The 25,171-nt window shown below is 39.2% G+C and overlaps 1 protein-coding gene across 2 annotated transcripts in view; it reads right to left on the bottom strand.

Moving 5' to 3' along the window:
* Nucleotides 1–24,195, bottom strand: part of LOC149851284 (uncharacterized) — a 66,048-nt gene extending 41,853 nt beyond the window's left edge. The window contains exons 1-8 of one of the 2 annotated variants that reach the window (XM_089999726.1): nucleotides 23,847–24,195; nucleotides 23,636–23,735; nucleotides 23,282–23,390; nucleotides 22,716–22,804; nucleotides 12,907–12,963; nucleotides 12,507–12,615; nucleotides 12,255–12,356; nucleotides 12,108–12,172 (exon numbers count right to left, since the gene is read on the bottom strand). In XM_089999726.1, the coding sequence (XP_089855852.1) occupies nucleotides 12,108–12,172; nucleotides 12,255–12,356; nucleotides 12,507–12,615; nucleotides 12,907–12,963; nucleotides 22,716–22,804; nucleotides 23,282–23,390; nucleotides 23,636–23,735; nucleotides 23,847–23,904 (689 nt within the window). In that variant the 5' untranslated portion in view covers nucleotides 23,905–24,195. The remainder of the gene's footprint in view (nucleotides 1–12,107; nucleotides 12,173–12,254; nucleotides 12,357–12,506; nucleotides 12,616–12,906; nucleotides 12,964–22,715; nucleotides 22,805–23,281; nucleotides 23,391–23,635; nucleotides 23,736–23,846) is intronic. The other variant, XM_089999735.1, reaches the window with a different exon arrangement.
* Between the last annotated feature and the right edge of the window lie 976 nt (nucleotides 24,196–25,171).

Here is a 25,171-nt window from a genome sequence, read left to right as displayed (position 1 = left end):
GCGAGTCTTTGACGTCCTCACAGTTCCCGAGGAGAAAAAGACTTTATTTGGGTCCTTTCGTTTGAAGGACGAGGCTCGTGTTTGGTGGGACACCACACGGAAAATTCGATTCTCGAGCATTGGCACGGTGCCTTGGGAGACTTTTAAAAAGGCGTTTCTTGACAATTATTTTCCCCCTCATGCAAGGGAGAAAAAGAAGACCGAGTTCTTGGAGTTGTGTCAGGGCAGCTTGACTTTGAATGAATACGCGGCAAAGTTTCAGCAGTTGGAGTGGCATTGCCCCAACCTCTTTGAAGATCAGCGTGAACGGGCAAGAAAATTTGTTAGGGGCCTGAAGGAAGGACTCAAACATCGAGTTCTTACTAGCATGCCTGCAACCTTAGCAGCGGCTGTCGAAACAGCTACTTTTCTCAATGATGATTGGGAGCGTTCCAAAAGCATCCAGACCCGGAAGCCACCTCCGACAGGTGGCGATCGAAGGAGGATGCAGTCACGCGGTCAGGCCAAGCAACCGTTGTTGCCGGTCAAAATCAAGGAAGATTCGATTCTCGAGCATTGGCACGGTGCCTTGGGAGACTTTTAAAAAGGCGTTTCTTGACAATTATTTTCCCCCTCATGCAAGGGAGAAAAAGAAGATCGAGTTCTTGGAGCTGTGTCAGGGCAGCTTGACTTTAAATGAATACGCGGCAAAGTTTCAGCAGTTAGAGCGGCATTGCCCCAACCTCTTCGATGATGAGCGTGAACGGGCAAGAAAATTTGTTAGGGGCCTGAAGGAAGGACTCAAACACCGAGTTCTTACTAGCATGCCTGCAACCTTAGCAGCGGCTGTCGAAACAGATACTTTTCTCAATGATGATTGGGAGCGTTCCAAGAGCATCCAGACCCGGAAGCCACCTCTGACAGGTGGCGATCGAAGGAGGATGCAGCCACGCGGTCAGGCCAAGCAATCGTTGTTGCCGGTCAAAATCGAGGAAGATAAGCAACCGGTTCTGCCTGTGAAGATTGAAGGAGCGAAACTGTCGAGTCCCCCGGCAAAAAGGCAGCGGAACCAGTACCGTCCGCCGCGACGACCTCCTAGTGGAGCTTACGGTAAGTGTGGGAGATTGCATGTGGGTCAGCCTTGTCCCCGCGAGACAGGTGGCTGTTTATATTGTGGCAAGATGGGCTACTACATCCGTGATTGCCGCAAGAAGGCGGCAGACGAATTTAGGCAGGTCAGTGGTGCGTCCCAGCCTTCCCTGCAGCTGCAGGCACCACAGTCGACCCATCCAGAGCAACCGCAGACCAGCGGCGTAAAAAGAGCTCATGCACGAGTCTACACAGCTACTGCCGAACAGTTGACTAAAGGAGATCTCGTGCAAGGTACGATTTTAGTTGCAGATCGTGCAGCTTTTGTTCTTTTCGATTGTGGTGCCACTCACACGTTTATTTATGCAAGTTTTGCTGCACAATTGAAATTGTCTGTATCTCGGTTAAACTCTGCCTTAGATGTTTATAATCCGATTGGGAAGAATACAGTTTGCGTCACCTACTTACCAGATTTAGACGTAGTCGTGGCTGAGCGGCACATGCCGGCTTGTGCCATTTTGCTCGAGATGTCCAAAGTCGATGTTGTCCTGGGCATGGATTGGTTGCACAAATACCATGTCAAGGTCTTATGCCGCGAAGGTAGAATTGTTTTGTCTCCTCCGGGTTCTCCGAAGGTGGAATTTCGGATTCCACGGTCGGTGCGGGAGACAAAGATAATTTCAGCATTGAAGGCGCAGAGCTTCTTACGGAAGGGATGTTCTGCTTTTCTTGTGAATCTTATTCAATCGGTTAAGGCACTTGGTTTCCTTGGCGAGTTGGATATAGTACGTGATTACCCAGACGTTTTCCCCCAGGAGTTGCCTGGTCTTCCTCCGCCCCGAGAGGTGGAATTTTGTATTGACTTGTTGCCCGGTACCGCACCCATCTCGAAGGCTCCTTATCGTATGGCGCCTGCAGAGCTTGAATAACTCAAGAAGCAACTTCAGGAGCTTATGATTCAGGGCTTTATTCGCCCTAGTGTGTCACCCTGGGGAGCTCCTGTTTTGTTCATGAAAAAGAAGGGCGGATCTTTGAGGTTGTGCATCGACTATCGGATGCTCAACCAGGTCACGATCAAGAATAAATATCTGTTACCGTGTATTGAGGATCTGTTCGACCAGCTGCAGAAAGCTAGGGTCTTTTCCAAGATCGACCTTAGATCCGGATATCATCAGCTTCGGATCAAGGAGGGCGATGTTTCGAAAACAGTTTTCCGTACTCGGTACGGGCATTTTGAGTTCACTGTTATGCCTTTTGGACTCACTAATGCCCCAGCAGCTTTTATGGACCTTATGAATCGAGTGTTCAGGCCTTTCTTAGACACTTTTGTGATCGTGTTTTTAGACGACATCCTGGTCTATTCGGAAAGTTGGGAGCAGCATCGGGATCATTTGTGCATTGTCTTAGAGACCTTGCGTAGGGAGCGCTTGTTTGCTAAGTTCTCCAAATGCGAGTTTTGGCTCAAGAAAGTGATGTTTCTAGGGCACGTCATTTCAAAAGAAGGGGTGTCCGTGGATCCTGCGAAGGTTGAGGCTGTGTTGAATTGGCAACAACCAAGAACTGTGCGCGACATTCAAAGCTTTCTTGGGTTAGCTGGATACTACCACCGGTTTATCCAGGATTTCTCCAAGATTGCTCAACCTATGACCAAGCTGCTGAAGAAAGAGACTAAGTTCATTTGGGACGATAGTTGCGAGGCAAGTTTTCGATCCTTGAAAGAGCGACTTACCTCTGCTCCTATCCTGGCCTTGCCTTCTGGTCAGGAAGGATTCGTGATTTATACCGATGCCTCAGGCACGGGCCTGGGTGGGGTTCTTATGCAGAATGATCGAGTGATAATGTATGTCTCTCGTCAGCTCAAACCGCACGAGAAGAATTATCCTACGCATGATCTTGAGTTAGCCGTTGTAGTCTTTGCATTAAAGGTATGGTGACATTACTTGTATGGTGTGCAGTTCGAGGCTTTCACTGACCACCAGAGTCTCAAATACCTTTTTTCTCAAAAGGATCTAAATATGCGTCAGCGACGATGGCTCGAGTTTTTTAAGGATTACGATTTCTCGCTTTCCTACCATCCAGGAAAGGCGAATGTTGTAGCAGACGCCCTCAGCCGCAAATCCTCTGGGGTTTTGGTCAGCACGTTAGCTGCTGAATGGAAAATGATCAAGGATTTTGTCTCGTGGAAACCTTTCTTTTCTTCAACGGGCTCGTTGCGTTTATCGAACCTCGTAGTCTTTCCGAATTTATCTGCCCGGATTATTGCTGGGCAGATGATTGATCCACGCTACGAAGGGATTAAGATGAATGCGGCTCAGGACGGTTCTTCGTTCCGTCTGAAGGAGGACGGTAGTATTTGGTTCAAAGATCGTCTTTGGGTCCCTAGTGACCCTGTCCTGAAGAAGGAGATTTTGACCGAAGCGCATGGATCAAAGTATACCATCCATCCCGGGGGCACAAAAATGTTTAAGGATCTGCAGAGAAATTTTTTATGGAGCGGCATGAAGCGTGAGGTAGCAGAGTTCGTGTCTAGATGTTTGACTTGCCAACCGGTTAAGATCGAACACCAGCGACCGGGTGGAGTCATGCAGAAAATGGAGATCCCGCTATGGAAGTGGGAGGATATCGCTATGGACTTCGTTGTCGGGTTACCTCGAACGAAGAGAAAGCACGACGCAATATGGGTGATAGTTGATCGACTCACTAAATCAGCGCACTTTCTGCCTTTCCGTCTCAGCCAGTCGCTCGACAGTGTATATTCGGGAGATCGTACGGTTGCACGGAGTGCCAATTTTTATCGTATCCAACCGTGATCCAAGGTTCACTTCGAGATTTTGGGGGCAGCTCCAGCAAGCTTTGGGTACTAAACTAAAGTTTAGCACAGCTTTCCACCCTCAGACTGATGGACAGTCGAAACGCACTATTCAGACCCTGGAAGATATGCTGCGAGCGTGTATGATAGATTGGCATGGAGAGTGGGATTCTCACGTATGTTTGGCCGAATTTGCCTACAACAATAGCTACCACGCGAGCATCGGCATGGCTCCTTACGAAGCTTTGTATGGGAGGCCATGTCGAGCACCGGTTTATTGGGAGGAGGTAGGTGAGCGAAGACTTGAGCCACCCATCGTACTCCAGCACTATACCCAGCAAGTGCAACATATTCGGGAGCGTCTTCGTACAACTCTGAGCCGACAAAAGAGTTATGCCGACCGCCGTCGTCGCGAGCTTTCCTTCGCAGTTGGAGATATGGTGTTTATTAAGATATCTCCGACAAAGGGTGTCTTTCATTTCGGAAAGAAGGGGAAATTGAGTCCCATATATGTTGGACCGTTCGAGATTTTAGAACGGATAGGTGAGGCAGCCTATCGGGTGGTGTTGCCTCCGCAATACGCTAATATTCATAACGTTTTTCATGTGTCTATGTTGCGGAAGTACGTCCAAGATCCATCCCATGTTATTTGCTTTGGCGACGTGGATATTCGCGATAACCTAACCTTCGAGGAAAAGCCAGTAGAGATTGTTGATCGTTGCGAGCGAGTAACGAGGTCCAGGATGATACCTTTTGTTAAAATTCGGTGGCGACACCATGGCATCGATGAGTGTACTTGGGAGCCAGAGGCTGATGTAAGGGATAAATACCCTGAATTGTATGCTTAAGTCTAATCGCAATAAAAATTTCGCGGACGAAATTCTTTTAAGGAGGGAATGATGTAATGTCTGAAAAAAAAATCTGAGTCTGACACGTGTCGGACACGCGCCAGGCACGTGTCAGACACGTGTCTCGGTCGACCGATGATACCGGATCCAAGCCAGACCCAGATTCGGCTTCTCGAATTTTCGAGAAGTCGGTGCACCCCCCTTTTTTAAAGGGTTCGGGTGTCTCGGGCGAGGGCATTTGCCCTCGCCCGATTCTCTCTCTTCTCTCTCTCTGCCCTTCTCCGACGTTGGCGCGTCTACCCGTCGACCGGCGATCGACCTTCCAGCAGCCCCCTTGGTGGTGATCGGTCTCCACCTCCTTCTCCGGCGTCTCACCGCCGGTTACCGCAGGTAGGTCTCCTCTCCTCCTCCTCTTCTCCCGGAGCTCGGTGTGCCAGCAAGGGGTTTGGCCCCCTGTCGCCGGCGGTTCGTCGGCAGGGGGCTTGGCCCCCTGTCACCGACGGAGCGTCGGCAAGGGGTTTAGCCCCTTGTCGCCATCAGGGTGTCAGCAGGGGATTTGGCCCCCTGTCGTCGTCGGCTCGTCCGGCAGGGGGGTTAGCCCCCCTGTCGCCGAAGGGGTGTCGGCAGGGGGTTTGCCCCCCTGTCGCCGTCAGCTCGTCCGGCAGGGGGTTTAGCCCCCCTGTCGCCGTCGGCTCGCCGACAGGGGGCTTCGCCCCCTGTCGTGGTTCTGTCTGCCGGCAGGAGGATTCGCCCCCTGTCGTGGTTCTGTTCATCGACGGGGGGCTTCACCCCTGTCGCTTCTGTTTGCCGGCAGGGGGCTTCGCCCCCTGTCGTGGTTTTGTCCGCCGACAGGGGGCTTCGCCCCTGTCGCTTCTGTTTGCCGACAGGGGGCTTCGCCCCCTATCGCTGTTCCGTTTGTCGACAGGGGGCGGGGCCCCCTGTTGTCTTTTTTGTCTGTCGGCAGGGGGCTTCGCCCCCCTGTCATCTTTCCTGTTGCCTCTGTTTGCTGGCAGGGGGCTCCGCCCTCTGTCGCCGTTGGTTGTCGCCTGCCGCTTGGATTGTTCATCGGGGGCCCTGTTTGCCTGTCTTTCCTTGGCGGTTAGGCCCGTGTTTCACCTTTGTCTTTTGCTAACCTCTTTGGGTTTGCAGGTTGCACGACGGAGCGTACTCGTGTCTCGTAGCCTGAGACTCTTCGCACTTACGCCCGTAGGCGCCCAGGACCTCGCAATTCCCCAAGGTAGGGGAAAGTTGCGCAAAAGGACTTTGAATGAACTAAACTGAACTAAAGAAAAGACAATTAAACAATATACATATATGCGTATACATATAAGCTATATGTACGTTTTTTTTAACTCAAGGACGCGGTTTCGCGATCCTTGTCCTATTTACTTTTCAACACTTTACTTTCGGCTGCCGCCGCGCTATATGTGTCCAGGCTTTAATTTCTGTCTTTTTAACTCAAGGACGCGGTTTCGCGATCCTTGTCCTATTTACTTTTCAGCACTTTACTTTCTGCTGCCGCCGCGCTATATGTGCTCAGGCTTTACTTTCTGTCTTTTTAACTCAAGGACGCGATTTTGCGATCCTTGTCCTATTTACTTTCCAGCACTTTACTTTTTGTTGCCCCGTGCTTTATGCGCCTTGGCTATTTACGTTTCAGCACCTTACTTCTTGTTCCCCTGCTTGCTTATGCCTTTACTGACTCACTTCTTACCTGCACCATGTAAATTATGATTATGTTATTGTTTTACTTTGCAGGTACCTTCTAGAAATTTGTTGTCAGTGTTTGAGCTCGTTTTGAGTGCTTTCTGATGGCTTGTGGCTATAAACCTAGCCGCATCTCTTGGCAGTGCTATGCGATGCTATGATGCGTAGCACGAAGTGAATAAGTCTCATGTTCTGCGAAATATCATAATTTGGATATCTCACTAAATGTTTATCATGCGCCTTCACAGGCAAAATGCTCGAGTGGGTCGAATAGACCAGGGCATATAGGGCAAGGCGATGATGATGAATAACCCCTCATCGTGCTTGTTCGGGTTGGTTCATCAAGAGAGAGGATGGATGGTACAAAACCTCCGGTGGACAGGCCATTCATGGCTATTTCGGGCAAAGGTACGACTTCCCCAGTCATCGGAGGTAGGGGAAACGACATTATTATAAGTATCCTAGGTGGTAGTCGTCGGGCACTTCTGCAAAAGTTGGATGCATCCTTGGGCCCTCTTTTAGCCTTTGGGGACTTACTCTCTCGACCACTGGTCGTTCCCTTAGGAGCGGACTCAGTCAGTCCTTCGGGGTATAATAAAATACATAGCATAATGAACCCTCGAATGGATCTCGGTTGTTTCTACGTTTTATACATTGTGCGTACCCATAATGTCCAGATACTAATGAGATCACAGTATGGCATGCTCACAGTTGTTGTTTGTTCTTTCTTCGGACTGCATGCTTTTACCTTGCTATTAGTTTGTTATTTGCAATAGTTAGAAGGTATGCATGATCAGTCTGGTTCTGATTGTTTGCAGCTAGATTGTTATCACTAAAATATTAGTTTGCTTGAGCTCATGATATCTTAGTTAGCTTTGTTGTTCACCTGCTTATGTTGTATCAGTTTCTACTTGCTTCTATTTAAGCATGCTTTAGATTAGTTCGTCTTATTCCTTTTGCGTACCTATCCAGTTTTCAAAACTGGCCTTATTTTTATGGGTGTAGGTGACAGGTAGCTCTTCTTACTGGCGGCGGTGCAGATGCTACGTGGTCAAAGTCTCACATCTCTCGTCGACACGCTGGCTATTCGATTTTGTACTTTTTGTTGTTTTGGGTAGATACCCTTCTGCCTTGTATAAACTAAACTTTTTTTATGAATATACTCTTTTCCACCTTTTGCTCACTATTTTGGCTTAGAAAATGGGCTTGTGTTTGTGCAGAGTCTTTTTGCTAACGTACTCAGAAGAATCGACTTGCGCTTTTAAATCCTTTGGCATCTTTAAAAATCTTTGCTGCAAACTCTGATTTTCGAAGGTATTTTTATTCAAATCGTTTTCTCTCGAGTCGAACTCTTGCGACGTTACACATAATATATCCAACATACAATTAAAGCAGATTTAATGCACATAAGATGCATGATTTTAATATAAAGAATCAAATAGTCTTTAATTACAAATTAAAGTGTCCATCAATATTAAGTGGACAACACAAGTATTTTCGTAAGGAACACACTTTCAATACCCACAAAGGGGCACACCGAAGGAGGCTCACAATATAAAGAATAAGATTTTTATTAAACATCACAAGTATGCAAAATCCATGAAAATATTATCAACAAAAAAACTTCCTTATAAAGGAACGCAAGTAAAAGACATTTTTGAAATTTCATGGAGAGATTCTAAAAAAGCCCATCTAACAAAAGGAACGATACTTGCAAATTTCAACAATAGTTTGACCAATATAAGCAATTACCTCGCTAGACCTCCAAACGTCAAAATTCAGAACATAACCAATAGGTGCACATAACTCACCATATTGAAAACATCTCTTGTCTACATATAATGACACTCAAAACAAGTGTATCAACGACTATAATAAGAGCATAATCGCAATGTCAACGATAAGCTAAAATCACACATGAAGGTGTGAATAAACATCTTTTGTCTACATATAATGACACTTAAAACAAGTATATCAGTAACTAGAACAAGAGCATAATCATAATGCCAATGATAGGTTAAAATCACGCACGAAGGTGTGAATAAACATCTCTTGTCTACATATAATGACACTCAAAATAAGTGTATCAGCGACTAGAACAAAAGCATAATCATAATCCCACTAATGAGCTAAAAACACACAAAAGTGTAAATAAACATTTCTTGTCTACATAAAATGACACTTAAATAAGAGACATAATAGGAGAAAACACAAAAGGTAAGAGAGCTTGTAACGAAAACAAACTAATGCTATCAATTTTTACAATCTTCTTAAACACCATGGTTTTAAAAATATATAGCCATTACAGATAAACATAATTATGGCCATCCAACATAATAATGGCCAAATAAACAAATGAGTGATACAATTAACTCGTAAGATCAGAGATCAAACAACCGTCAATTAGAGCCAAACTATAAGTAGAGAATCTAAACTAACATAACCAAGGTGCACACAACTCGCCCCCACAAACAAACTCTTGTTCAACAATAACAAGGCCAAGAGAAATGATACATCATGTAAAATCCTGTGATGGACACAACAAATGCCATAAGGCAATAAATACTTACGAAAATCATTTTTCAAATAAGTGAGTTCAAATACAAAAACCGATTTGAAAAAAACAAAGTTTAAAATCAAATCCCATAACGGTAGATGGAAAACTTAGACTGAACATAGTGCAATCATATGCACAACAAGATGTCAATTGATGCAATCATGTGCTATGAAATCATAAGCATCGTTAATATAAGCAAGCTATATAAAGAGAGCTCAATCTAAATTACAAGTCTATTATGACAATCAATGTCATATAACATTAAAGAGAACCAAAACATATATAGAGATTCTCAAAGAACTATATAGAAAACCAAGTGCATACATAGGTACAACTAATCATGGATACTCACAAAGAAATTAAAAGAGCTCATGTATATGCAATAATCGAAATAACTTAAAGTCACATATCTTATACACAAGACATGTATAGGAACAAATTTAAGCATATATGCAAGTGATAGATTTAAGGCACTAAGGGCATGATATAAAAAATTATATTTTATAAATAACAAGTATGCAATGAATCAAGAGTCTTTAATCAAGAAAACACATGTCCACCAAATATCTAAGTGGACAAACACGTCCACAAATAATGGACAAGTAATAAAGTGAACCATAAGAGAAACACTTATAACACCCACAAAAGAAAAACACAAAAAAGATTTTTATAATTCTCAACCTAATATTTTATTAAAAATTAAGTGTTCAATATAAACATAATATTTAAATCTCATGCAAAACATGTAAGATAATGTTCATTAAAGAGCCATGAGATTAAGAAAATAACAAAATCATAAGGACCACAAAAAAGATATATTGTTATAAAATCATATGAAATACGCACAACACCATTATTATAAAATTTCTCAAATTATTTTAAAATATATGATAATTTTTCAAGAAAGCACAAAACAAAGTTCAATAATAAAACAAAAGCCAACAAATACTCAAGCATACAAAATTGTATACATATATATCAAATAAAGCAAGTTTTTGAAAAATTAAGATTCAAACATGATTTAAAAAAAACATATATATTTCTAATTTCACAAGATTAAACAAATAAACCTTATAAGAACAAGTCCAATAATAATAAAAAAGACATTCAAAGCCTTTTTTGTTTTAATAAAAAAAGGAAAACATATATATTTAAAGATTAAAGATAATAAGTGCTTCTTCATGCATAATGCATGAAAAAGATAACACAAATAAGATACATACCAAGTCTAGTTTTTCTTTAAATCAAAGCTACACAATGAACATGAATCTTTCACGAAGCACAAACTCAAACCAAAAAATCCCAAGACCCAAAAGAGGCAAAATGCAAAGGAGAAATTCCTGGCTTTGATACCATGTAATGAAATAGCAGAAAATACAAAAATAATGCCACTAAGGGCTTTATAAGATCATGATCACAAAAGTGCATAAGCACAAACCCATGCCACTAAGGGCTTACAAGTTCACAATCATAATGTGCACAAGCACAAGTCCACTATAGGACAAAACAATAGACACCAAAGGGCAACAACACAAGCACTAAGTGCATAATAACACATTAAAGAACTAAATAGAAAAAAATATATATAAACTATTAATCTTTATTGAAGATAAATGCTTAAGAGAAGCATTGCTTATACAAGAGGGGTTCAACCCCTATTTATACACAAAACAACCACTAAGAGAGGCTATTGGGAGCTCCTAACCGTCATAAAAATAACCGTTGGGGAGCCCCAACGACTCTTTGAGTGAATACCCAAAGAGCCCTTGGTCTTTTAGGAAAAGGACCAAAAATAAAAATAAGAAATAAAAAAATAAAAGTCTGCCCCAAGATGACAGATTTTATTACAAGGGGAAAAGACAAAAATACCCCTAACAATAACAGAAAATAAAAAGGAGTAAAAAAGTATACTATATATATATATGAATATATATATATAAGTATATATGTACATATATTTTAACATGTAGTTTGTGCAATTCATCATTATTTCATGTCATATGATTTTTTTAGAATTTTTACTGAATTTTTATGATTTCTCTGATTTTTCTTGATTTTATTGGATTTTTTAAATTTTTTATTAAAAATTTACGATACGGTGTTACTATCGGGTCGACCGATATGGGTAACGATACGCTACTTACAACCTTGTTTCTGCCATGACACTTAGAAGTTTGTTTCGCCCATGGTGAGAAAGGGAGGGAAAAGGATGCCAGCTCAGCATTTTACCATGAAATTACATTAAACGATGGGCCTTTAGGGAAATACTGGAAGAGTAGACCACCTTAGACTACCTGTGTTTGTGTCTATACGGATTAGATTTTCACGTAAGATGTGTAATATCATGTGAAATATCGACAAATATATCACTTTGTCTTTTGCATTATCATAAAGTATGAAATTACTAAGTGTGAATGTTAATTTTTACCCCTATCAAGTATTTGATCACTGGCCAACGTGAACTGGCAAGGGAGGAAGATGGGCCTTCTTTCTCACTTTTTGTGATTCCTAGACTTTAGATTGTGCTTTAAAATTCTATCAAGGATCACCATTTCTATATCCCTGTTATGCATGGATGCAGAATATTCATCTCAATATTCTTGACTTCTTCACCAATTTCATGTCATTTCTGCTCCTTTTCTTCTTTAGATCTTCCTCGTTTTAGTCTTACTGCAAGTTTCGTTATTTTTATTAAGGAAATTGCTGATTTGTTCTCTCTATAACAGGCTAAAGTTAGATCCATTCCATCTTTTAAGATTACAACTATTTGTGAAGCACACAAGGATATGAAGTATTTCATCGTTTGCAGTTTTGCAACCTGAATTTTATATCCCTCACAAATATTGAAAAAGAAGTATACCTTACAAAAAAATAAAATTCATTTAACTGTTGGAATAGATTTTAACATATCAATGTAAATGAAAGTGCCAGCAACAATCAACACAAATCTCAAAGCAGACAATCTTTTCAAATTAAGGATAAAGAATAGAGCATAAGAAACAGTTTGAAAATAATGTGCTGTTGAAAAATCAAATTTATATACACAACTAGCAAATGATTCTGAAAGAAATCCAAAGCTAGAGCACATAAAAACTGCGTAAGAGTTTTTTTGAAGTACCCTTCATGGTGACAACATTCAGCAAGACCAAAATCGAAGTTCCGACAGAGCAAGTTGTAACAATTCTGTCAAAGATGAAAGCAATAAGTACAACATTAACATGAATCTTGCACATCAAATGAAACAACAATTACAAATTATGCACACCTGAATAGAAACAATTTTTGGATAGCGACTGTCACTTCGAGAAATATGAAGAAATTTCATAACACCATAAGGTGTCTCATTGCTCAACCCAATGTACCTGATCTACAAACAGGACACATTACTTGTGAGACTAAAGTATGATGATGAGCTACATGTATTCATTTTATGCTAAACTTCAAAGGTCATTAGAGGTGCCCTAGATACATGCAAGTGCACATACACGCACACAGATGCATACATGTATCTACATACCTTACCAGCTTCTAAGGCACCTGCAAGAGCATCAAGCTGTTCCTCCATCGTAACTGATGCAAGTTGACGATTTGGATCATACTCAGTTTCCCCAAACATAGGTACATAACTATAATGGTAAAACCAAAACTATTTAGACAAGCTCTCCATTTGTTTTAAAATGAAATCTGAAAAAATGTTTAGGCACATTACGGATACAAGTCACCACAACTAGAAACCCAAAAACTTCTCCCCGTTACCACTCCAGAAAAAAAAAAGTAAAATAAAATGAACTAAAAAGGCATTTTGCATGTGTTGCTGCAAAACTAATAACTATTAACACGTACACAACCCCATATGGACTTCCTAAATGGAAAAACTATCTCAGCAACTTTTCTCAATCCACACAAAGAGTACATACCGGTCAGGCCAATGGATCTGATAGAGGTCTATGTAATCTGTATGCATGCGCAATAAACTGCAACAATAGAACAAATGAAAGAGAAGCAAAACAAAAGAGCCATGATGCACTGGACTAGTAAAATAAATCTAAAAAAAATAGGTAAAGAATTAATGAAGTGGCCTATCTAGAAAAAATAATGATGTGTATGCAACTCCAAGCATTTCCAAGTACAGATGCCAAAATTACTGCCATTGTTCTTTTAGGTGATCTCGAGCATTGGTGCTAGAGACTGTAGAAAGGGGAAACTTATTTAATAAGACATAAAAATATGAAAAATGCATGCCTATTTCAAAGAATTTCATACTCTTTTAGGCTACATGTATGCACTTTAATGCAAAATCTTTTTAGTAGTCACTAGACCCACATCATGACAACACATGAACAATGAATGACAGAAATATGAGACAGCATTTAGCAGTCACCAGACCTATATCATGGCAACAGATGAACAATGAATGATAGCAATATCCACCAGGCTGGGTCCACTATATAGAGTAATGTGTTCCTTAGGCCCTCTTTTTCATTAGGTCTCGTTAGGCCCCTTCAAAAATCACAGTTTTTAAGTATTTTTTCTCACGCCTAACAATGTAGATGTGATCTATAGGTTTTGTTTAGTGGGAACCGGCTTTTGGATCGCCGGAATCTGACCTGTATACAGGTTTTTCTGGTGTTCCAAAATCAATGGATATGAAGGTACCAGTTTTTTTTACTCAGAAAAACATGTTTTTTCGTCGAAAAAACATGATCCAAGAGTCGATTCCCACTAAATCGAGCATGCGAAACACATATAACGGTTCAGATCTATCATAAAACACTTAAAACCTATGGGGCAGAACGAGAAATGGGGCCTAATATGTTCAGTTCTCATATATATATAAGTGATTTGGCCAAAAACTGTCACTTCTCATATTTAAAGCAAGTCTAAGAAATTAAACCACCTAAAACTCTGCTAGTTAAGGTTAAGAGATACACCTCAAGGTAATGCTTATAACATAAATTAATCTTTGCAAATCATAGATAACAAAAAGTTACATAAGTATAACATATATATATATATATATATGTTTTTTCTATTTATGCACCATAAAGAAGACATCCTAAAAAACTCAATGCTAAGTAATGTTAAAATTTGAAAATAGAGGACAAGGCCATGAGATCCATATCCATTTGGTCATACATGTTCGTGTAGATGGCTTACATATTTTTCAATACCATATATTACTATTTTGATAAAAGCCCCAAGGGCTCCGTACAGCTGGCTAGGTGGGTCGGCTTAAAAGTGCTCAACTTGAAGGACACCAAGAGTTCAAGACTGGGGCGTCCACTCTTTGCAGCAAGGACGAAGTTGTATTACCCGAAGGCAAGGTCTCAAGGGTTTTATTGATGAAAGCCCACACTAGGACTGCCTAGGTTCACACCCATCTGGGTCACGGCTTATGAGAACTAGGTTTTCCCTCTGCTTAGCCCAAGAAAAAATGATTTCATCAAAATGACCCTTAAGTATACAAATATTCATTCGTATAAGGATGGGTGAACATCTAGCAGATTTGGCAGGGATGTCTAAGCTGCACCAATCACTTATCATTATTCACCTCATCTCCTTTTAACATCCTTCATAGAGTAAAATGCATCATTGCCTTATCTAGAGATATGGTCCCAATGCCCATCTTTTTAATCTTTAGATCACATTACCTCTAAACACCATTCATTGTTCTTATTTTCAACCTTCATCTCATTACCATAGCAAAAGCAATCATCTTATTCGCTATATGAAAGAGAGTTCCATTAATTCTACATCACATAGATCACAGATGTATTAATGCAGACAGTGATCACATATAAAGTAATGCCTCATTCTCTCCCTAATGTTATAGTGGCATCACCACTTATATATGTGTTAAATTGTACATATATGTATATAATATAATATACGTATGTATATAGAAATATATATATATATATATATGTAGGAGGTTGGACAGCTTTGGACCCAAGTCAACTTAGTTGACTCGGAGGCCCAACGGCTGGATTTCCAGTCATTGGACTAAGGCCCAACGGCTAGAAATCCAGCCATTGGAGCCTTGTCCCCTCTCTTCATGTTCTCTCTCTTTGCTCTCCTCTCTCTCTTGTATATAAATAGGGGTTTATCCCCCTTGTAAATGTACGCTTCTTGCATACTTGTTCTTTAATAAAAGATTTTCTTTTTTATCTTTTTGTGTATGCCTTTAGTGGCACTTGTGATTTTGCTCTTAGTAGCACTTGTGATTGTGTCCTTGTTGACACTTGTGCTTGTGTATTGCACTTGAATGATGTGTTGGTGCTTGAAGGTGTTCAACCTCTCTTTACATGGTTTCAGAGCTTGGAACTACTGAAGCCTATTTGAAGATCTTCTTAAAGTGTTGATGATCTTGCAAGAGTTCAAAGTAATTGTGTGAATCATTGAAGTGTTTCTATTCCACATTTGTTTTCTCTTCCCTCTTCACTTCTTATCTTCTCTTTCTCTCCTCCTCTCTTAGCCCATGTACGATAGATGACAATCATAATGTCACCGTCAAACTCATAAAACTCAATGATTTCAACTATGTAACAAGAGTTTCTATTATGAAGCACCTTATTTGGGAAAAAGGGTTATGAGGACTAGTAGATGAGTCTGATTCGGAACCTAAGCTACTTGTCACTAAGGTAGAAGGTGAGAAAGAGGTGCCTCTAACCGAAAATGAAATAGAAGGGACAACATTCATTGTTCTTATCTTGATGGCCGCAATTAATGCATTTTTTCTCAGTCATTTAGTTACCGAAAAACTCGATTCTTCCAATTTCATCTCTTGAAAGAAACAAATTATTCATTTCTTTTGCAGCCATGATTTGATGGGACACCTCGATGGGTCGATCCCTATGCCCTTGGAATTTATTTTCTAAACAGCTTCAGTACAAGAAGGAAACATAGAGAAAGTCTCGAAAAGTGTGATTAAAAATCCAGAGTTTGATGCGCAAAAGAGTGACCAGTCAGCAGTGGCTTTTATTACAGTCACGCTCTCCTGTGAGATTCTTTTACATATTTCATCAGGAGTCCCAGCGAAAGCGTTGTGGGATATATTGCATCAGTGGTACGAAGAGATTTTCACTCCCAAGATATTTCAACCGAAAGCAGAGTTCGTCGATTTGAAAAGGAGTGATTCTCACCTTGTTGAGTATCTAAACAAGATCAAGGCTCTTGTCGATCGGCTTGCTGCCATAGGTTCCCCTTTGTTAGATGAAGACATATGCACGAAAACGGTTAGAGGGCTTGGACCAGAATGCATGTTTGTGACAGTTTACACCAGCACTACGCCTCCTCCACCTTTTGATAAATTGAGAGTCATGTTATTGGAACATGAAGCAATGTTCAGCATATCTTCTAGGACTCAAAAGGATGAGGTAAATCATGAATTCATGGTTACAGCCCAAAACTTTAACTCTTCCCGAGGAAGAAGATGTGGTTGTAGGCGCAACTTTGGTGGACGTGGGACAAGTATCTTACCTACACCTTCATCTTCTTCTAATCAAGCAAATATCATATGTCAAATGTGTGGGAAGAAGGGTCATGTGCTCAAATTGTTATTGGTGATATGTCCCGACTTATCGGCCACCCACTGTGCCCATTCTTGCTCGATTTCGGGCATTGGTTGTTGTGGCTCCTCCATCGGTTGTTTTTTATCCACGTGCTGCAATAAACTTTATGCAAGGTGCTCCAATAAATTTTATGCAAGCCGCTACCAATCTATACTTTCCTTCAGTTGTTGGTTCTCATGATCTAGAGGCACTCAGTGAAGGCTTTGAACAACTTAATTTTCAACAACAGCATCATAATCATGTTAGTAATCCATGGGTTGTGAATATACACTCTTCATCTTCAACAATGTCTTCTACTATTTCGTCTCGGGGCTGGTTCATGGATTCATGGTAATCCAGGTCCTCTCTCTCATGTTGAGCCTTAACATGGTAGAGAGAGTGTGATTACAGGAGATGGAAAGCATAACCACATCACTCACATAGAGACTGATGTTATTTCTACTATTAGAAGAACCTTTTCTTTGTCTAATACCTTGCTTGTTCCCAATATTAAAAAAAATCTTATCTTTGTTTCTCAACTTTGTCGTGATACTAATTTATGTGTCTACTTTTCTTCGTCTTCTGTTTCTATGAAGGGAATTCACACGAATCAGATGCTCACTGAGGGAAGAAGAGGCGGGAACTTATATAACCCGAATGAAGCTCTGAAGTTCACATCATCGCTAGTCAGTCATTCGTTATTCGCGTCATCATCAAGTCCAGTTCACAAAGATGTTGATATTTGGCACCACAGATTAGGTCATTGCAATTCTAGTTTCCTTGATCTTTTATATAATAAAGGATTTATTGATGTAAAAAAAAAAACTATGTTTCTTCCGCTTCTTGTGTTAGTTGTCGTATCTGTAAGAGCCATGAACTTTCATTTTTCAGGTCGAATAAAGAAACTTATTTTCCATTTAAGCTTATTCATTCTGATGTTTGAGGGCCTTCTCCTATTGTGTCTTTATCTAAATCCAAATATTACGTAATTTTTTTTAAAATCCAAGGATCAAGTTTTTCCTATTTTTTGTAGATTCAAGTTGTATGTCAAAACTCAATTTTCTCAAAAAAATCCTAGCCCTACGTAGTGACGGTGGTGGTGAATACATATCGAATGAACTCACATGATTCTTACATAATAATGGAATCTGGCATGAGTTGAGTTGTCTCAAAACTTCTTAACAAAATGGTGTTGCTGAACGCATACAGCGACATATTGTGGAGACAACCCTTTCCATGATGTATGATGTTAATCTCAAGATAGGTTTATGGTTAGAGGCATTTCATACAGCAGTTTATTTGATTAATAAAATGCCTCTATCTAACCTTGGTGGAGAATCCTCCTACTTTCTTTGTATGGAATGCAACCTAATTACTCTTGGTTACGGGCATATGGATGCCGGTGCTTTGTTCGTATTTATGGTACAATAAGAGATAAGTTGTCTCCCAAGGCAATCATGTGCCAGTTTATCAGATATGATGATAAATATTTTGGTTACAGTTGCTTTGATCATGTTAGAAATAAAATTAGCATTTCACGCCATGTTTTTCAAAAACATATGAGCAGAAATGGATCATCGCCCTCTAACAACATTTTGCTGCAACCCTTCTGGCCATCCACACATAAAATACAGCATGCAGTCCATAGTGCGACTGCAGCTGAATCAGCGTGCTAGGCAGGTCTACCTTTAACTCATGTGGTTCAGCTAGCCAAGCAGACACCTTTTCTTTTCATTCAATAGGTATACAATAGAAGACAAACATCGCAGCCTACTGCCCAGGGTGGGCATGTCGCCCTGCATAGTGAATCGGCCAATCAATCAGTAACGTCTTCTGTTGATCTGATCCATAAGCAACTTTCCTGTGAATCTGAAAATGTTCCAGCGTCATCTCCTCAGGGTCCTACTCATGCTGAACCAATTCTGCAACAAAGTGTCTCTACACGCACGTCCAGCTGAATCCGACAGCCTCCCGATAAGTGGGTTAGTTATGAAGCCTTTTCCTTGTACTTTTGGGTTTATGCTACAGCACTTGATACCATTCAAGAGTCGAGATCTTTTGTTGAAGCTAATCAAAATCCATGGTGGACAGATGCTATGAATGAAGGACTTGCAGCTCTTCATGAATGTGGTACGTGGGACATTGCAGATAAGAATGTCGTTGGGTGTATAAAATCAAACGGAAGTCCGATGACAGCATTGAACGATTTAAAGCAAGGTTGTTAGCCAAAGGCTATACTCAAGAACATGGGTTGGATTTGGATGAAACATTCAGCCCAGTCGTTTGCATGGGCACCAGGACTCGTTTCAACTGAATGTCAAGAACACTTTTCTCTATGAAGATCTATATGAAGAAGTGTATATGGAGCACCCACCTGGATATCCTGAAGGAGACACGCACTTCACTATGCTTAAGTTAAAGAAAGCTATATATGGACTTAAGCAAGCATCGCGGGCCTGGTTTGATACCATTCATCATTGTAGTTCGCTCTCATGGGTTTGAACGAAGTCACTGTGACTATTATTTGTTTGTCCACTGCGACGAATCAGATCTCACTATTATTTTGGTTTATGTGGATGACACAATCATTACTGGTAGTAATGGAGCCAAGATTGCGCAGCTGAAATCTATGCTCCATAATCGATTTCACATGAAAGATTTGGGTCTTCTTCGGTTCTTTCTAGGAATGCAGGTTGACTAACAACCAGATTATTTTGTCTTATCGCAGCACAAGTATGCTTGAGACGCCCTTCAGCATAGTGGTATATTGAAATGCAAGCCTGTAAACACTCCTATGGCTGCTCATACTCAACTGGGCAATCTATCCTTTGATGATGAAGACTTTCGGGAACCAGAAAAATATCGCAGCAATGTTAGAACCTTGCAGTACCTGACTTTTACTCGACCAGACTTGGTTTTTTCAGTGAATCAGGTTTCACAGCTTATACATAAGCCCCAATTGAAACATATGGAGGTTGTAAAGAGAATGCTTTGATACATCAAAGGTACTCTCTAAGATGGTCTTATATATGTCAAACCTAATTCAATAAGCTCCCAAGTATCCATCAAGATCATTGCATATTCTGATGTTGACTAAGCTCATGACCCAATTACAAGAAGATGTTATGGAGTTTATCTAGGTTTGCATCTTATATCTTGGGTCAGTCGCAAGCAGAAGACTGTCGTCCGTTCAAGTACTGAAGCAGAATATCGAGCCATGGCCGCACAGAAGTTGCATGAATCAAACGTATTTTATTCAGTTTGGGTTAACATATCTCCAACTCGTTATTATATTGTGATAATCGTAGTGCAGTTGCTATCTCCACAAATCAGGTACAACATGGCAAGATGAAACATGGTGGAGGCCAAAGAAATCCAGCCAGTTTTTATCAGAGGAGAAAACCAAGTAGTTGATTTTTTCACTAAGGCCCTTAATGTACATCGTCATTGGTATTTGAAGTATAAACTGTCCATGGTCCTTAACCATGCACAGTGTGTTTAAGATTATACTAGATCTGGGTCCAGATTCAAACCTGACTAGGGTTGTACCATCCTTGTATTTATCCTATTGTAAAGGGGCAATATTGTAAACTATCTCACACTAATATAAAAAGAAAAAGATGCCACCCTAGACGGGTGAAGAAGTCTATTCAGTTTTCTAGATTCTCTCTTTTCCTCTTTCTTGTCCGTTTGTTTGTGCAGGACACAACTTCAGCAGCATATTTCACATTCTATACTAGATATGAACCGTTAGACGTGCTTCGCATTGTCTATTCAATAAAAAACATGTTTTTGATTAAGCATCATTATGCTTAGATGTGTATTTTAAAGAGGCAAAAAAAAATCAATGGTTAATATTATACTAAAATTTAACGAGAAAATATTTATATTTTTACATCAAGTCAATTTGAAACAAAGCTTGTTTCTTAATAAATAAGCAATGATAAACACATCTAACGATTCAGATCTAGCATAAAACATCTAAAACTATAATTTTTTGAGGGTCCTAATGTGACCTAACAAAAAAAGGGACAACACAATCTCCAATCCCTCTCTCTCTCTCTCTCTCTCTCTCTCTCTCTCTCTCTCTCTCTCTCTATATATATATATATATATATATATATATATAGAGAGAGAGAGAGAGAGAGAGAAAATTGTATATATATAATTTATTTATTTATATGGGACCATATTTGATACAAATGCCTCTCTTTTTTTAACTTCTTTCATTTTTTTGGTTGTTTAGCACGAAACTAACCTTGGATATGTGAACTACGTGTTTTCTTAGTGACAATCGATTCTTAGATCATCCAATTACGATTGTTGGCAGGTTTTTATAAGGCTTCAAAAATCAATGACCTACAATGTGTGAAACTTTTCTGGGTCATAAAATCTAAAAAACACAATTCAAAAGCTGGTTCTCACTATTTTGGACATGCTAAATCCATCTATGAGGTTCGATTGGATCAAAACAACCTGTGTCATGGAGATCCAAAGGCCTTTGCACCTACAATCTTTTGTAATAAATATTACCATATGTGTATGTAAATATCATAGTCACAAATATTGGTATCGGCTATATCTCGACAAAGCTATTTCTCGTGATATTATAGGTTTGGTGATAAATCTTGGGAAAATCGGGGCTTAAAAAATATAAAAATAACAAAAACAAGAAAATATCATGTTTAGACAAAAAATACATAAATAATAAAAGAAATAAGTAAAAATGTAAAAGAAATAAGAAAAACATATTTAAAATGTAAAAACAATAAAACAAATTAATAATATCGTGATATTATCAAATTGGCAATATTTTAAAAATATCACGATATTTTACCTATATTATCGTTTGTTAAATTTACAGTGATAATATAGCAATATTTTGAAAATATCATTGATGTATGTGACTATGGTAAATACATGTAAAATATCGCTGATGTATGTGACTATGGTAAATACATGTAAAATATCGCTGATGTATGTGACTATGGTAAATACATGTAAAATATCGCTGATGTATGTGACTATGGTAAATACATATATACGTCGACGCACATCTGGATGCTCTTGATACAATTCCTCGATTGAATGTCATAGAGCCATAATTTTGATTTTTGACTAGAAAATATCAACCACAACATCAAATGAGGTGAATATCATCTTATTTCTCAAGTATTGTTGATGTTTCATTCGTGAAAATTGTTTAAATCATGTGATCGTCTAGATTTTCATTCCTAACTTTTGATCCTCAGCATTTTCTTTTTGAATTATTGTTGGTTATGTGTACAACTTTTTAGATGAACATTTGATTATACAGACTGCTCAGTTTATGATTATCTCAAATTCTCAGTACTCAATAAGGATGATGATAGCAGCCAATCATCCAAAACTTATGCAATCAATTTTTCTCCAATATACCTTTTTCCTGCCATTGAGTTTGCTATTGAAGTATTTCTCTGTTTAAATTTTGAATAGTTTTGAAAGGCTTAGACCTTAATATTTGTCATTAAAAGCCTTGGAATGTGCGAGAACTGTTGACTGTGGTCAGGTAAAAAAACAGCTAAAATCACTTGAATTAATGCATAAAAAGGAAATATCAATCATGTAAAAGAACTAAAAACTTCAGAACATGGAAGGGAGATACACACAAGCTCAGTGGTACATCATAAGAGCAGTCATGGGAAACATTAAACAACAGCATCTGAAAAATCTGTGATAGAGTATGAATACACCTGCTCAAGGTTGTATGAACAGCAAACATCAGCAAAATCAAATGCAAGCATCTGCTCTCTAGTTTAAATGACATTGACAAGCACAAGAAATGGCTCAAGTAAACTATGTTGTACAAGATATGAACTTGTTATTAGGAATGGTACACTGTGTACAAAACAATAAAGAAGATACGTCATGTAGGAACCAAAAGAAAAGATATTTTGCAGTTTACAAGAACCACTATTTTCATGATGGATTGGTATAAAGCAGAATGTATGCATGTAACCTTTTATCTATTTCCTGATATGAGGTGCAGTCAAATAATTCCATGCATAACGGAAAAGCGGCAAAGGAGAATCTAGCTCATACTCCTCAACAACTCTTAATGCATTCAGTTCCAGGAGTAGTTCCTCTAGCAGATGGATATATTTGAAAGAAAAAAGCACTGTATATGCATGTCTAACCTTGCATCTATGGCTTCATTGATATTTTTGGCATCTAAACACACAGGTCCACCACGAATCCAAACCATCTGTCCAGATGGACCAGCAACCTGCATGATTAGACCAATTAAACATAAAAGAGAGAAGTATTTTGAATTCGAGAATCCTGATCTGGGTACTAGTCCAAGCACACACACATACAAACCAAAAAATTTTTAATCTCCATTTATCTGTTACTTTTCCAGCTAAAGTCAAAACGAAGAAATCATTGTGTGCAGTTGCAGTAAAACTTCTCCAAGGAACTTAATGTAAAAATTATATATATATATATATATATATATATATATATATATATATATATATATATATATATATATATATATCAAAACAAACCTACTAAATTATGCATAAAGGGAAATTTTGACAAATAAAACACTTCATGACTCTTAACCATGGTGTCACCACGCAACATCTGAATCAGCTACACATTCAGAATTCTAATTTGTTTTTGTTTTCAACAATCTTCCACAATCAGCAACAGCACTATCAATTTGTAAACATTAAAATAGATGAAAACACGAGCTCACTTTCGTGGCTAAGACAAGTTTATCGCGAGATATTTTCCGATCTCTCATCCAACGACCGATATATTCTTCACTCCTCCCCTGCGTTACAGGGCTTTGTGGCACTGGATACCTAGAAAAAGATAGACGCTTCAATCGAAAAAAAAAAAACAATTGCACAGACCACTAAGACGCATGCTAAAGGAGAAACCAGACGACAATTAAAATGTCACACTTCCATTCCTAACTTGTCAATAAATTGAGCACGATGCTGCTGCCATCAGTTTTCTGTTCCTAACAACTCTTTTGAGGAAATTTACACCGTTTTCATGATGGATTAGAAAATTTACACGAGAGAGAGAGAGAGAGGTGTCACACATTTCGGCCGAGTCGACGAAATTGATGCCCGCATTGAACGACACATCGAGAAGCCGAAAGGATTCGCTTAACGAGTTCTGCTCTCCGAACGTCATGCTTCCTGTCGATGGCAGCCACAGTCCACGAACCATCAAATGGGAAGACAGAGTAAGCGAGTGCAAGTGAACCAAAGGAAAAAGAAGAAAAGAAACGATGGGAAGGAAACCCCAACCAAAGCAGAGCCTGGAGACGTTCATGCCGGGGGCAAGTGCATAGAGAGGGACGGCCATTCAGCAGGATGGTGACCTACGCCTTTTCTCCAAGGCTGAGAACGGCAGCTATTTGAGGCAGCGAGGTTGAGAAACTTTGGTCGCTCATCCTTGTTGGGTTCTGTTATGGGAGGGAGCCCGCGGTTCTTTCCACGGAGACGTAGCAAGGATTTATCCCTGGTAAATGAACGAGCGTCATTTGCATTTGCACACGCCTAGGTGCAGCACCGTCTCTGCCACCCTTTTTCTCTCGGGGAAAGCATAGTACCGGGAGCGATTGTGAGCGTATAAGAAACAAAAAAAAAGTAAAACGCTCAGGAGAGAGAGAATATATACGGCAAATGATCACACTGTACAGTTAATTTGATGCATCGTAACTGCAAATTTAAGCATTTTTGTGATAAAAATTATATTACTCGTCGAGTATGTTCAATATCCACTTAAGTTCATAATTGCAGTTTTTTTGTTTGAATTAAAACTTCACAAACTTGCATAAATTTATTTACAAAATTTTGGTGAAATTCACCAAAATTGTAAATATCATACTCCTTTGCATATATTTTATGAAATAGCAAAAATATAATTACAAAACTCCACTTACCACTAAATTCGCAAATATCATACTTTTTGCATATACTTTTCAAGATTACATACATTTACGTGTGAAACTACACTTACCACTTCTTACGAAATTCGCAAATATCTTATATATTTGCATGTACGATACGATATCGCTTAAATTCATAAATATCTTACTTATTCATATATATTACACATTCTCGCATAACGTAATTTGTGAATCGCTTGATATCGAAAAATATTGTACTTAACTATTTGTGAAAGTTAGACATATGTGATATTGTTTATTTGCTGCGAAATCTTTTTTCGAATCATATATAAAGCGGTTGTGGTCTTCAACCTGATTATTTGCACATAATCTAGCATTTTTTTTGGTCTTTTGTCTTCAACCAGTGGTTCCTATCATACTTCCCTTTCGGCAATTATTTTAGTTAAATATTTTTAGGAACTATTTTTTGGCAACTATTCATTTAAAGCATTTGATTGCCGTTGAACCATTCGGTAAGTATAATGTGCCCTTTTGTTTAACGGTTGAATTAAACACTATTTTCATTTTGTTTAATGACTGAATAAAAAATTGTTCCTTTTTGTTTAACGGTTGAATGAATGAAGCAATGTTCACTTTTGTTTTTTTTTAATGCTCTTTGAAACATAAATCTGTAGTTTATTTTTTGCAATGCTTGTTCCATGTTTCATGTATTGTTATTGA

Source organism: Nuphar pumila, chromosome 1 (genome assembly GCF_984573655.1).
Source record: "Nuphar pumila chromosome 1, dmNupPumi1.hap1.1, whole genome shotgun sequence".
In the NCBI taxonomy this organism is placed as follows: Eukaryota; Viridiplantae; Streptophyta; class Magnoliopsida; order Nymphaeales; family Nymphaeaceae; genus Nuphar; species Nuphar pumila.
The sequence above is the reverse complement of the archived record's forward strand: the minus strand, read 5'-3'. Positions and strand labels throughout refer to the sequence as shown.